We start from the raw sequence: 15,072 nt of genomic DNA on the forward strand, positions 1-15,072 counted from the left end.
GATAGTGTTTCTTGTTGTATAAAAATTTTATTCTTTAAGTAAGTAGATTGTTGAATATGCAATATTTACAGGTACAAATTACAAATGAGTTATAAGTACAAATGAGAAATAGGGGTGTCCGTGCCTTGTGGTTGTTGGCTTCAAGCTTCTCACCCCTTTAGGTTTGAGCCATGCAATCGTCGATTCTACATTAAGAAAGCTACACAGTTAAGTTTTGAAATGTTGATGGTTCTACTCAGGTTCCCGTTTGTGCAGAAAATAATGTACAGATGGCCGGTCATCTGAGGTCTTTCGCAACAGTAAAGTTGGAAAATTGCCATATGACCTATATTGTGTTGGTGTTACCTCAAACCTAACCAGGTGTAACCAGGTTGTCGTGTTAGATTTTTGTGCCCCCACTTTAGTGGCGGGCATTTAGATTTACCCTTGTCCGTCTGTCCGTCCGTTCTCTTGTGTCGCACGTAACTCAAAAAGTATTTGACCTAGTCATGAAACTTTACAGGAATGTTGATCAGCATGTGTAGTTGTGCACCTGGGTATTTTTGTCTGGATATATTTAGTATTTTTAGAGTTATTGCCCTTGACTTAGTAAAATTTTGCAATGTTCAACTTGTGTCGCATGTAACTCAAAAAGTATTTGACCTAGTCATGAAACTTTACAGGAATGTTGATCAGCATGTGTAGTTGTGCACCTGGGTATTTTTGTCTGGATTTATTTAGTATTTTTAGAGTTATTGTCCTTGACTTAGAAATTTTTTGCAATTTTCAACCTGTGTCGCATGTAACTCAAAAAGGATTTGACAAAGAGTCCTTTAACCTTTTGGGAAGGTTGCTCAGCATATTTAGTTTTGCACCTGGGATTTTGCTTGTGGATTTATCCAGTATTTGTAGAGTTACTTCCCTTGACTTAGTAAAAACTGTTTCATTTTGTTGTTTTTTGTTCCTTGATCAACATCACTAAATTACAGGAATAATGATTCACATCACTGTGAAGCTATGAACCTGGGACTTTGCATGTGGATTTTTTTTCAGTTTTGTTAGAGTTATTGCCCTTGACTTACAGTACCGGTAGTATAATTTAAAATTTTCAACTTGTTCATGCATAGCTCAAAAAGTATTTCACTTGTAGGCCTGAAAGTTTACAAGAATGTTGGTCAGCATGTGTACTCATGCACCTTGGGGTTTGCTTGTGGATTTTTTGCAGTATTTGTAAAGTTCTTCAAACTTGCCCTTTACTAAGTAAAATATTTTTAGTTTTCAAAAAATATTTGACCCAGAGTCATAAGATTGACAGAACAGTGGCGCGGTGGGGGCACCTGTGTGCTATGGACACATTTCTAGTTTCTATTTGATTCGTAGGTCATGATAATAAACTTATAACTATACTGCTCTATTTAGTAAATTGTTATCAATTCTGAGTGCAATGTATGGTTCGAGTTAAATACACAGGAATATAATTACAAAGTATTTGAAGGATTAACCGTGATTATTACACTGCGCTGCAAGAAATATTGATACATATTGCCATTCTAACGTGCTAATAATTCAGAGCTGCATCAGTACTAAGGGTGTAGTACTTAAGTACCAGTACTTGGCAAAATATGCAGTATCAGTACCAGTACTAGATTTTAGCTCGGTACTGCAGTACCAGTACTTTCTTTGGGAAGTAATTAAGTATCAGTACCATTATTTTTATATATTCATCAAAGTTTGAATAAATACACAGTTTCAAACAATAATTGCAAATATTATTCAGTAATGAAATAAAATCATAATTTACTTTAAAGTTAACATAACATTTTTACAACTTTATTGTTTTAACATACTTTTTACAAACAATATTTACAACATATATTCATGTCATATCTTATTGTTAAGTAACCAGTCAACTGTAATACAATGCAATTATCTTTATTTAAAACACAACAGTCTTTTGTTGCCTTTCACACCTCTGTTCAATTTATACCAAAGTAAATAACAACTTTTTATGGTGCTAACAATATCACTTGAAATAGGATTATTTAGAATAGAAGCAATTAACTAGTTATTATTTTGCTCTTTTACTAGTAAATACATTTTTAGTAATAAAATATTTTAATAAGGATATTTTAGGATAAAGAGTTATTGAGTCTGTGTATCTCAATTTAATTTTTACTTAAAGTCTTTGGTGTTTTTTATGATAAATACTATGTTAACATTTGATGGAATATTGCAGCAATTATCTATAGATTTTATAACTTACTTTTTCACAAAAAAAAAAAATAATGTAATTGACACCTTTATTTTATGAGAAAAATTGAAGCTTTTTTTTATCAAAACCAAAAGTACTGCTTAGTAATGCAGTAGCAGTACCAGTAGTAGCAAAATTTTGTGATAGTAATTCAGTATCAGTACCAGTACTTGCAAAATCGCTGCAGTAAGTACTGTTGTACCAGTACCAGTAATGCAGCTCTGCGTGCTATTGACGCCATATGGCATAAAACATGCCCTCCTTTTAGCTCATTTGTGCTCAGACTGAACTTTGTCATCGCCAATTTTTACAGTTTGACAAAATAATGATAAACAGCACAAGTAACGTGATACATTGGATGTTAAAAATTCATTAATTATTAAAATTTTCATTATAGTGCAAGATCAGGCTGTATTAGAAGTAAAAACTATTCTCGCTAAAATTAAATTGCATCCCTACTTCTAAGTCGTGCTGATGTGCTGCAATATTACAATGGCCAAGGCATGTTCATGCCAGTTTAAAAAAAATGTCACACATACATGTAGAACAATTTAATTTAATTTAAATCCCAGACACCAAGTTTTGTATTTTTACTGACTCTCCACAAATGAAATAGACGTTTTTATTAATGTAACGAAAAACTTAACAAAAATTTAAAATATGTTTTCATGAGCAATGTGGTGCTTAAATTTTTAATGTCTAAATGTAAAATTAGATAATCAAAGTCATTAAAGTTGGATTAATTCTTTCAATTTAAGATTAATGGCATTCCAAAATAATATTGTTATAAAAATAAATGATGACAGGTCTTTTTTTGACATTTGAATCAGTTTGATACACACAAACAGTATACGATCATTGTAAACAAGCCATAAATATACTGCCTAATTTTGTCTTCATTTTATTGGTTAACCACTAAGCCAGAAAGGAGCTTACATATATGGATATATGCTGCATTGTTTCTTGCCCTTTGTTGCAGAGAAAGCAGGTAGCAGTTAAATGCTTTTTGTGGTCTGTTTTCTTGTTCCATACATTGTCCTAAAATGTTGAGAGCTGTTTCTCTATGTTTAAGATTTTTATCAGTTTCTATGGTTCTTATAAGTTTACTAAGCGCTTGTTGTTGAGCTTGATGCCTTTGTAGATGACTGTAGATCTTGTATTGTAGGAAGTACAGGAAAGGTAGAGAATCAACTACAGCCCAGTCCATCCAACAGTCTTTATACTCAAGTCTGTGTATCATGTCACCTTGTGTAGATCTGAACATTTCATATTGTAGTTCATGAGGAACACAGTTGATCTCTTTTTGTATGAATCTGACACACATTGCTGTAATATGTTTGATACAGTCCTCATTTTGTTCACTACATACTCTCATAAATTCTGCTGTTACAGAAGGTTTAACCTTTATCCAGCATCTACAGAGAGGTAAAACAGGAAGAGAGATATATTGTTGCTCAGTGTTTCTCAGAATTAGTTCAGCTTTCTCCATATCTCCTGTACTGTAGAACACTGAAGCCAATTTAAGTTTGCTTGATGCAATATCTGAGTTTAAACCAGCTGATAGGCAGATCAGTTCTTGATGTGACACTTGATTATTTTCAGCAATGCTTGATGATGCTAGGATAGATCCATATGTTGTAAAAAGAAATGGTGCAAGAAACTTGAATGCAATATGTTCTAATCTATTACCATTATCACTGAAGTTCATCAATTTAACTATATGATGCTTCATTGTTCTAATGTTTTCGTTGTGTAAATGTTTTAAAATAAGCATGTGCTCTACACTTATTATGGTTGCAATATCTATATATACCCAAGTGAAAACTTCTTCATATATTTCAAAAGAAGAAGGAAAATAGTATGCTCCATGTGGTACCCTGTACAGTTTAACTTGAAGTCTATGGCCGAGATCATCAATATCAATACTAAGTAACTGTTGTCTATCATTCTGTATAAGTTCACAAATATTTTTTAAAAGTTCATTTTTTGTCTCTGTCACTGTAAATTGCCCTGCCATCAAATTATTTTCAGGTATAATGAAATGTGAACAACTATCATTCTGTATGCAGCTGTGTAATTCCAATAAGCAGAATGTTAAACATGTCAATAAATTGTAATCTTTCCATATACTTGGTTCTCTCTTTTTTATACAATGTAATAGGACTGTTTTACACATAAAACTTGATACATTGACCTCATCTTGAGAATTAAGGAAGGACTTAAGAATCATTTTCAGTAACACATAGCACCTTATTTGTGTTATATTTAGATTATTCATTAGACATCTCTCTGCCAATATTGAAGATATTCTCCATTCCAGTTCAGGATATTCACTGACCTTACTTCCTGTTGGAACAACAAAACAATCAGTACTAGCTGCATATCTTATCATCTTTTGTGTTGGCCATCTGCCAATTCCTTGTCTCTCTGACAAACCTGATGCTGATTGAGGCCATGATTTACATGGAAAAGCAAATACTCTATCTAAATCACATAATCCAGGTTGTCCTTGTTGAGCAATAGATGGTCCATGCTGAACTGCACCCACAAGAAAATTATTAATCATTGTGTTTTTATACAATATTCTTCCTCTTCTATCAGTAAAATGGTGTACATTATGATTGACAGTGGCAGGCAGAGGTTCATCATCTTTGAGCAGTTGCAAGAAACAATAGCCGGGGGTAGTGTTCTCATCCTGTATCATGAGGTAGTTAAACTTGCCGTGTTCCCACTCTGACCAGTCTTGTATTATATTGTAATTATGCCGACAGTTTAGCACATCCGTGTCTGAATCAAGTCCTTTAGTAGTTGTTCCTTCACTCTGACTCCCTAGAAAATAGTTAGTTTCCTTTTGATCGGTTAATCTGGACGTGATATTACCCATAGTCTCTCTCAGCATGAAATGTCTTCTCCTTCTCATCACTATATTTTCATTGACACCAATGTCGTGTAAAGCCTCTGATAACATCAGTGATAGGTTTTCGCTGTAGTCAGGTTCTTGAAACATTCTGTAATATATTAGTAAAAGAGAACATCGTTCAATACAGCTTACAAATTAATTTTATAACATACTTCTATGTGTTAGTTATTTGTACTTAATGTCCTAGAACAGAACTGAACAGGAGAGCCAACCCTGACATTATAAAAAGATATGATAAATAAGTTGGCTCGATAGATATCAATTTATCAAAAATATTGTATATTTTTTTCGCTAATTGGTTGTGGTATTTTTCTTCTATTATGTAATTTTTAATATTTGTTTTTCTGAATTTTGATATAAGAGACTGATACTTAAGTTAATATAAATTAAACACTCATTAAATATTCATGTCACACTTTCTAACCTGATTAATCCAATATAAATGTGAAATATTATATATAAAATAAAGTTTTAAACTTACTTTAAATATTGAATTTAATAGTACTGTATATCATAGAAATAATCAATATATATATATACAGCACATACAGTATTTATTGTGAAAAAAAGATAATATAAAAATTTATTATGTATATTTTCATGTTATTGAAATACAAAATTAAAATTTACAAATATATGTAATTTTCTTTTTAGATTGATGAAGGGAGACACAAAAATTAAAAAAAAGCTCAGTCTGAAATATTGCCTTAACTATACTTTCTTACATAATTCATTCTACCTGTATATAAATGTGAAGATGTATGGATATAATTAAGTTTTAAACTTACTTTGAATGCTGTATTTAATACTGTAGTACAAGAAAAACGGTTACTTTCCTTTTGACCAGGTAGATGGAATTTTTCTATTTTTACTTCCTCTTTTGGTTTTGAATAAAATGAAAGGGAAATAATTCACTTCCTCTTACAGTTATCTCAGTGATCTCCCCTTACAGGATTGCGTAAGGATTTAGCTCAATACAGGATTGGAGCAGTACCTCTAGACGCTTGCAGAAATCATGATCACAAAATAGACAAATATCGTTTTTTTCGCTGATTTTAACATTTTTCATGCATTATCATACATATAAAATCAGTGTGAAAAGATGAATTAGACCTATTAACGTTCATTCCGTTGCGTAAAAAAGCTAGATTTTGGCATTTTACGATTCAAGCGCCTTGTCCGGTATATACCGGAATACGGTATTTAGTGTGGTGCTCCAATCCTTTATTTAGTCTCACTCATTGCGTAACCGGTGCGCGGAGTTTGTTGTGAAAAATGTCCGTAAATTATATCAATGTAATGAAGGACCTTATTTACAAGGATCTGAAACTCCCAATTTTATTGTCGAGCAACTTTGCCGGCGCCAAGTGTAAAAGCCCGTTTACATCGTTTACTTAACAAATCAAAGCACAGAAGGCGCTGAATTTGTTTGGGTCGCAGAATGTAAGAAAGGTGCATGTTGTGAGATTATATGTTTAGTGCCACCAATGCTTTCCAGCGTTTTAATTGTAGTAAATTGGCTATAAGACTAATTGCAACACTGATATTCAATCCAATGTTTATTTGACTTTAACAATTTAAAAAAATGAGTTACCTTTACTGGGATTTGAACTCCAGACCTCTCGCTTCCTAAGCGAGCCCGAAAACCCTTCAGCCACGGTTAAATTTATATGTGAACGGCCTGAAGAAAACCATATTATTCTAAATTAGGGCTTGTAACGACTTTTAACTGTTGTTTAACACAGATGTAAATAATCCTGAAGCTTACTATAAGCATGTATATTTATAAAGAATCAAAGGGCTACAAGTTCTTTGGTATTTTCTGATCTTTGCAATCTAAATCGTACTGTATATCTGTATGCATTTTCCTGTATAAGTTTATTTTTATGTATTATAATTCATTTTGTAAGGCACATACGGAATTCTGCATAACTAGAGTTGCATCAAAAAATCATTTATGTACTTTTTTTACGACAGCCACACTTTATCCTTGTAAATCATGGCTACTTCCTTAACAAAAACAATTAAAAAAAGAATTTAACAATCCTCGACTGGGATTCGAACTCGAGACCTCTCACTCACTAAGCGAGCGCGTTACCACTGTACCACGGAGAAGTTATACACTTTATCAAGTCATTCTAAATTTAGAACTTCCATTGCATTCAGGTTTGTAATCCTTATTAATTTCGAGGTATTTTGTTCAGGGTAAACCTGTTGTTTAAAATTGAAGTAAATATTTTAGCGAAAATCCTCTCGCCCAAACAGTCCGACATGTAGAATCTATATATTCCACTACTCGGTTTGTGTAGTATTCGGTAATCTACATGGCTAAAAATAGTATTTTCATTGATAAAATCATATTCATCCGCGTAATTTGTGATTGTGCATTTATTGACAATTCTATAAGCCAACACTATTGTTTAACTTTAAATGCGTTGTAATTTGTTGGATACTTGTAACATAATAAAATATTTCTTTCTTTTAAATCGCTAGTTTTAAGCTGTTTTGAGAACTACTTGTTGTTAGGTTTGTCATAAACTTCTGTGTCAGAGATTGAATGTCCGCTTTGTATTTAGTTATTTTCGATCAGAAAATACCAGAAAACAATATTAGAAATCTTCGACCATTCGGGAATAACTTTGCTTAAAAATCGATGCGCCTGTCTTTGACCATCTTTACGCAGTGATCTCCCCTGAATTTTTCGGCTTTAGTGTACATACAAAAGGGAAGTAACCGCTTCAAAAAAGTGGACTACTTTCGGCATTTGCAATTAAGAACATTAGACTCTGAAATTTCGCTACCATTATTTGTTTGGTCTGACGACCCAAACAAATAAAAACTTATAGTTTTTCCATTTATAATCAGATTTTCGAAATTTAAAGTTTATTTTGAAGCAAAATACTTGTTTAATACAAATATCTATTCTATTTTTTAAAACTACAACCCATCTGTCCGAAACGACAATTAAAAAAAATAACGAGGCGAAATCCCGGTATATTTGCATTGTTTATATAAAAGACTGGAACGTACTTGTAATTTATTATTACAGTAACATCATAAGTTCAATTTCAAAATACAATAAAGGAAGCACAGACAATCAAAGCTGCAATATTTCATGTTTATTGAGTTATTTAGTGGTATTTATTGACACACCATTATTTTAATTTAACGGACTTTACAATTCGCCAAATATGTAGAATAAATTTGTTTGATTTTTTTTTGAAAAAATAATAGTGATGAGATATTTCATATTGTCATATTCATAGAATATTCAACTGCTATTCATTATTTTTTTATTTTCTTAAATCAGTTTTCAAATGCCGGCGCAGTGAACTATTGAGTTATTTTGTGGTATTTATTGTCATGGGTAATATTACGGACTTTACAATTTGCCAAAAATGTGGAATAAATTTGTTTAAATTATTGGTAAAAAAAATAGTGATGAGATATTTCATATTGTCATATTCATAGAATATTCAACTTCTATTCATTATTATTTTTATTTTATTTTTTAAATCAGTTTTCAAATGCCGGCGCAGTGAACTTTAGACAATCATCGTTGCAGTGAATAACTCTCCTGTGACTGTCTCGATTCCGGCTTTTTTAATGTCACTCGTTAATTTTAATTATTATCAGTAGACCTTTTTATTTTGAATGCCAGAAAAAGCTATTTCAGATATATTTTCAATGTAATAGTTGCACACGATAATAATCTTTACAGTTTTAGCCAGTATTATGCGAAATAAAAGTAATTGTTGATTATTTATATTATCATATGAAGGGGTAACAAGTGATAATTTACAGGTGACAAGTGATAATTGAAACACTTAACTTAGAAACTTTCATTACTAGGTTACATGTGACAATTGTTACACTTAATTTTCATATACAAATACTTTTTTCCATACATCTTTGCCTTTGAATGTACATTGAATTTTGCCGTGGTATGTGTAATAAGAGAATGCCTGAAGAGGATACATGTATATGTAAATACAATACAATCTTTTTTCTTTATATTATTGATGAAATTGAACATGCGCAACTGTATCTGTATCGAGTCATTTCATTGTGAAATAATGAAAATAAACATATGACAAACTATCATTTGACGTGAATTCTTAAGGATAAATATGTAAATAATTTTTTTCAAAATAAAAAATATAAGAAACTATTTATCGGATATACCTACCGTATGCAGCTTTCGCGACCATAGACACTTGGTTTCGGGATAAAAGCTTGTAGAACTCAAATTTGATTGAATGTAACTCTAACACCGTCATTTTTCCGTTGTTACTAAAATGTCATTTTCCGATATTACTAAAAACATTTTAGTAACATCGGGAAATTAACGGTTTTAGAATCGAGACATCTACTTAAAAAGCAGTTACATTCAATCAATTTTTAGTTCTACAAACATCTCAAAAGGGCTTTTATCCCTAAAACCAAGTGCATATGTTTGCGGCTCCGTAAAAATGGTATTGCACGGCCGGGCATATATTTTGACGTGATGTCATTTGCGTTATAAAAATAGCGTGTAGATGCGCTAAATGTTAGCGTTATACTATAGAGGCGTCATTGAAAAATGTTTCTTTTTCTCTTCAATTTTTATCTTGGAACCCACCAGATTTATGCAATGATTATAAAGTTTCTTGCTTAGTGAAACAACGGCTTGCCCCGGATAGGGTTCGACCCCTCGCGGTAGCAATCCTTAGATTACTTGTCGGACGCGTTAACCGCGACACGTTAACAAACTGTTATTTCAATCGTTAAATAACGTTGAAACAAGACAAGGACCAGGGTCACTTAAAGTTTAATTGAACTATACATGTATATATAATAATATATAATAATCCAAGCTGAGCCTGACCGATTTTTCGTGTGACTTTTTTCATGTATAATTTCCCACTCATGACTGTTCTTCCTTTCATATTTATAAAGACAGAAGCGGAAAATCGTGACAGGGTCACGTGGGCTTAATAAAGATAAGACATGTAATTGTGATATTAAATAGAGAGCGTCAAGTATCATTAGATCTTGACAAGTTTAACATGAGAGTGTTTGTTCTACTTTGTATTGTACAAGGTTTGTACGTATTTTTGTCTCTAATCACGGATTTATATTACAATATAATGTACATGTAATGTAAATCCGTGCTCTAATGTACACATTATTCTAGAGTATGACTAAACGTTTTGCTAGGATAACAATAGTTTAGCTTTACTTTTTTTGTGCATTTGAAATGTGCTTTCAAGGACATCTTCATCAGACATGACTAGATTTTGTCTTAGAAAAAAGGTCCTCCTTGGGAGAAAGTGTGTAAACGGCCGAATATCTCAGTCTGTACAGCCGCGGTTCGGTATTCCGATTGTCCCGGGTGTGTTGTACTTTCGGTTTCTACAAACATAATAATAAATATAGAAATTATGTATTGTTAGCTTTTGTAGCTATGAATTCACTCATTTTAGGTGGACTATTACAACAAATATTTGAAATAAACTTGTCAACAACTTCCAGCATTAAATTACTATTTGTTTACATGATTATTTTCTTAGCGTAGGTTAGACCGAAATACCGCATCCGTTCTGTGTATTCATACTATTGTGTTCGAGGTCCGTGTGACGGATATAAAAGTTACAGGGGTAACGCATATACTATAATACTTATTCAATTTTTGTTTGTTTAAAGACCACTAACAGAAATCTTTAAACCTATTGTCCTTTGACATTCAATCTAATGTATTTTTCATAATCTTATTCTACCAGGAAGTCTAGGGGCAGCCCTTGTTGGACAAAGAGCCGTATGTTCTGACTTTTGTCCTGAGAATTACGCTCCTGTTTGTGGGTCGAATGGAAAAACTTACTGTGAGTTATTTTTACTATCATTGTCTTGGGAAAAATTAAAAATGTTTATACAGTACAGTTACGTGCAGTGTTGAAATAAGGAAAAATATAATTTAAGAAATAACAACCAACTCCAACTTTAATCAAGGTATCACTTTCATTGTTCTGACATTTCTCTTTCTTTACAATCAGTTCTACACAGGGGAATTCTTGATAAGTTTTCAACATTCATCTAAATGTTATTTGCGCTTTTTATCTTTGATGTCATTTCAGCCAATCATTGTTTCTTAAATGCCGCCCATTGTCATGACAACACAATTACGTATGTGAGTGACGGAGCGTGTGGAGCTACAAGTAAATGTCCGCCAGTGATGTGCTTATCGTTGTACGATCCTGTTTGTGGGTCAGACGGGAAAACTTACAGTAAGTTATTTAAGCTGAACGTGGTATAACATACAAAACTAATCAAAATAAGTCACCTTTCGTTAGATTATTAAGCAGCTCCTTAACAAAAACAATTCAAATTACGTGTGTAGTTAAAAACATATCTCATGGGCTTTAAAGAAGTTATTAAAGCGAAATTACCCACCTTAGCCTACAAGACCGCAAAGCTCCTAAACTTTGGTTGCTTTAACCATGTTATCTTAAATTTACAAAAAATATCACTTCTTTTGTATCTGTTTTCAGGTAACTCGTGTGTGTTTAACGGCGCCAACTGTCACGGAGACTTAACGGTTGCCCATCATGGTGCATGCAACGGAGCACTTGTTGCCAGCTAAGCAGCTATATGTTATTATATATGTTATGGTTCATGCTCCTGGATAAAAACGATTACATAATGATATGAATTGAATTTGAATTGTGGTATTAAAAACCATTCTTTACCGAACTGTTTATGTTATACCGGTATATATTGTTGTCAATCAGTTATGAAGTTTGACGTTTCAAAATCAAGGAGTAGAATTTCAAGTAAGGAGGAGTACACTTTGTGTTCCATTCTTATCATAGTTTGCAGGAATATTTGAAATGCGTTGTGTATATTGTCAATTGACACATGCATATATATTTTAATTAGTGGCCACAACTCAATTTCAACATGATTAGCATGTGACAAGTAAATGTTTAATATTGAATTCTAACCAACAGTGTATTTTCGCATGGTTTGCACGTTCAACAAAAGTTTAGGAGGTTATTTAAATACATGTGATTTTAAACATGGCTGGGTTGCATTTTGATTTGAGAGAGGAGGAAAGAGCTGATTGCAAAATTCCTTGGTTATTGGGTAAATGCGCGTCAGAAATAAAAGCTGGTCTAGATTTAGTTTATGGAGAAAATGGCCTTCCATTGTCAGGTGGGTGTCAATGTTTAAGGAAGGTAGTACTAATGTTAAGGATGATCCCCGCCCTGGGTGGTTAGTTTACGCTACCTCTGAAAAAGACATCAGCACTGTCAAAGCCATGTCGATGAGGATGCAAGATATAAAGTTGAGGAGATAAGTGGCAAATCGGGCTTTAATGTATCATACGTGTTTTGCATCTTGAAAGAAAAGTTATGAAAAGTGTGCGCCCATTGGATCCTGCATTTGCTAACTTCTGACCAGAAAAGGATGCGGGTTGAAAAAGCCTCGGCCTATTGACAAGGTTCAAAGATCGAAACCTAGACACCTGGGAATGAAACACGGAACGAAACTGGCTTGTTTTTTCTTTGAGCTCGACGATAATCTCAGCAACAAATGGTGGTGAAGGTGAAAACAGCGATCGCCCAGTTGTTGCTCGACGTAGCAGGAGCGTTAAAACAGTTGTGTACACTCTATTTTCGACAGTGATGGAATAGTGGACCGTGTCGCAGTGCCTGAGAGAGGTAGTGTCCCACTGTTGTAGTTAATCAATACATTACAAAGAACCCAATGTCGAAGGTGAGCAGGATCAAATTACTCCATGATAATGCACCTGTGCACCAGTCAGCCTTGGTTCAAGTTTATTTAGTGGAGCAGAGAATTGAGCTTTTGCTACATCTCGCCTATAGTCTTGACCTCACCTTGGACTTTTGGGTGAATCCATACATCAAATCTTGCACTAAAACAGACTTTAAACTGGATTTTGCCATTCATGTTCATAAAACTTTGCAACATATTTTACTTTGTCTTCAGAAATTTCGCACATTCAAGGTAAATATGCTTAGTGTTATCATTTCCGTCTTTTATTATAATAGTCCTTAAAACATAGACCTGGAAGTGTTATTGCAAAGTGTTCATCATTTAGCATTGTGAGCTGTGTTGTCATATGAATTCTGGCCTACTTTCACTTTGGACCTACTTAGTAAAAACAAAAATGGCTGACGATGCTGAATCGCTTTAAGTGATGAAAATTATTTCAAGCAATGCTATACATGTATTAAATTGGGATTACACTCATGTTATGTACGAGAGATTCTCTTCACCTGTTTGATAACAGGAATATTTTTTTTTGTTAAGCAAACAAACATTATATTAAAACAAAGACCTTTCCTTGTAAAGGTAATGGAAATGTAGCACAATAATTAAATACCTCTAACTTTCACAACTTTGCCAGGGTCAATAGCACCATTTGATTACACAATTAAACAAATCAATTGCTGGCAAACATGTATAAAATAAAGATATAAACATGCACAATGCAAATTTTGCATGATTTATTATTTTCAGTGTCTTAATCAATGGCAATGAAACAATTTAAAACTAATAATATGTATAATATATAAAACAAACATGGCATAATATCCCTATATCACACATCTGAGAATTTCTACAAATTACTAAATTACGTCAGAGACAGGACAAATTTTGTCCTCTTGTCGAGGGCATAAATTTGTTATTTTTTACAGAAAGAACACACCATTACCCATCTACAGGTATATGTGCTTTGCTCATGTTTTATTTTTAAATTTATGAAAGTTTCTGTAATCACATGACGGCCAATTTCATCTTTTACCTAGTTCAACAGTTGAGCATTTTCATCTGAGAACATAACACAATGACAAAAACAATAATTTTTAGCTTCAGTGACCTTGACCTTGATCAAAATGACCTTAAACCCCATTGACCCCAGGAAAAAGCCCATTTAAAATACACATACCATTATGAGTCAGTATATTGTACAACCTCATCAAAGTCAAGTGGGTACTATCTACAGTGGAGTTGAACTCTTATTAAAATACCTTAAACCCCACCCAAAGGTACAAGGACATACATAAAACAATTTTATTTAATTCACACTTAAAACAGAAAATTAACAAGAGGGCCATGATGGCCCTGAGGTCGCTCACCTGTATATAGCCCCCCCCCCCCGGGCCAATTTTTACCCAAGGGCTTTTATTTGAACAGACTTGGTAGACACCCATAAGAAGATGTTTCATGCTAAACATCTAAGTTCTAGCTCATTGAGTTTTTTAAAAGAAGATTTTTTAAGTTTTTACTATACACATATAGTTAAAAACAATGACACCCCTGGGGCAGGGCCAGTTTTGATCCCTGGGCTTTTATTTGAACAAACTTTGTAGATATTTACTTAAAAATATTTCATGTATAATATCTAAACTCAAGCTATTTGGGTTTTTTCAAAGAAGATTTTTAAGTTTTTGCCATACACATAAAAGGAAAATCAATGACCCCCGGGGCGGGCCAGTTTTGACCCCAGGGCTTTTATTTGAACATTCTTGGTAGACACCCATTAGAACATGTTTCATGCTAAATTAAATATCTTAGCTCTAGCTCTTTGAGTTCTTTAAAAGAAGATTTTTTAAGTTTTTACTATATGCATATAGGGAAAATCAATGACCCCCTGGGGCGGGGCCAATTTTGACCCCAGGGCTTTCATTTAAACAAACTTGGTAGACACTCATAAGAAGATGTTTCATGCTAAATATCTTAGCTCTAGCTCTTTGGGTTCTTTAAAAGAAGATTTTTTAAGTTTTTACTATATGCATATAGGGAAAATCTATGACCCCCTGGGACAGGGCCAATTTTGACCCAAGGGCTTTTATTTGTACAAACTTGGTAGACATTCATAAGAGGATGTTTCATGTCAAATATCTAAGCTCTAGCT

General features: G+C 33.1%; 2 protein-coding genes across 2 annotated transcripts; one reads left to right on the top strand and one right to left on the bottom strand.

Moving 5' to 3' along the window:
- Nucleotides 1–1,795: 1,795 nt before the first annotated feature.
- LOC132721191 (uncharacterized) lies at nt 1,796–6,058 on the bottom strand. Its single transcript, XM_060705450.1, has 2 exons — nt 5,939–6,058; nt 1,796–5,238 (listed from the first exon to the last, which is right to left on the bottom strand). The coding sequence occupies exon 2, from the start codon at nt 5,235–5,237 to the stop codon at nt 3,132–3,134; it is 2,106 nt and encodes a 701-aa protein (XP_060561433.1). The 5' UTR covers nt 5,238; nt 5,939–6,058; the 3' UTR covers nt 1,796–3,131.
- A 4,037-nt stretch (nt 6,059–10,095) lies between these two features.
- On the top strand, nt 10,096–11,879 carry LOC132721187 (turripeptide Pal9.2-like). The gene is made up of 4 exons (XM_060705446.1): nt 10,096–10,232; nt 10,913–11,011; nt 11,264–11,413; nt 11,678–11,879. The coding sequence occupies exons 1-4, from the start codon at nt 10,199–10,201 to the stop codon at nt 11,767–11,769; spliced, it is 375 nt and encodes a 124-aa protein (XP_060561429.1). The 5' UTR covers nt 10,096–10,198; the 3' UTR covers nt 11,770–11,879.
- The last annotated feature ends 3,193 nt before the right edge of the window (nt 11,880–15,072 follow it).

Source organism: Ruditapes philippinarum, unplaced genomic scaffold (assembly GCF_026571515.1).
Source record: "Ruditapes philippinarum isolate M1 unplaced genomic scaffold, ASM2657151v2 ctg2101_1_1_1_1, whole genome shotgun sequence".
Taxonomy (NCBI): Eukaryota; Metazoa; Mollusca; class Bivalvia; order Venerida; family Veneridae; genus Ruditapes; species Ruditapes philippinarum.

Excerpts from the sequence above, each read along its gene's own strand:
- LOC132721191 (XM_060705450.1), bottom strand. The coding sequence starts at position 5,237 with ATGTTTCAAGAACCTGACTACAGCGAAAACCTATCACTGATGTTATCA.
- LOC132721187 (XM_060705446.1), top strand. The coding sequence starts at position 10,199 with ATGAGAGTGTTTGTTCTACTTTGTATTGTACAAG. Across the intron at positions 10,233-10,912 it reads TCTACTTTGTATTGTACAAG|GAAGTCTAGGGGCAGCCCTT; the intron begins GTTTGTACGTAT and ends TTATTCTACCAG. Across the intron at positions 11,012-11,263 it reads GTCGAATGGAAAAACTTACT|CCAATCATTGTTTCTTAAAT; the intron begins GTGAGTTATTTT and ends ATGTCATTTCAG.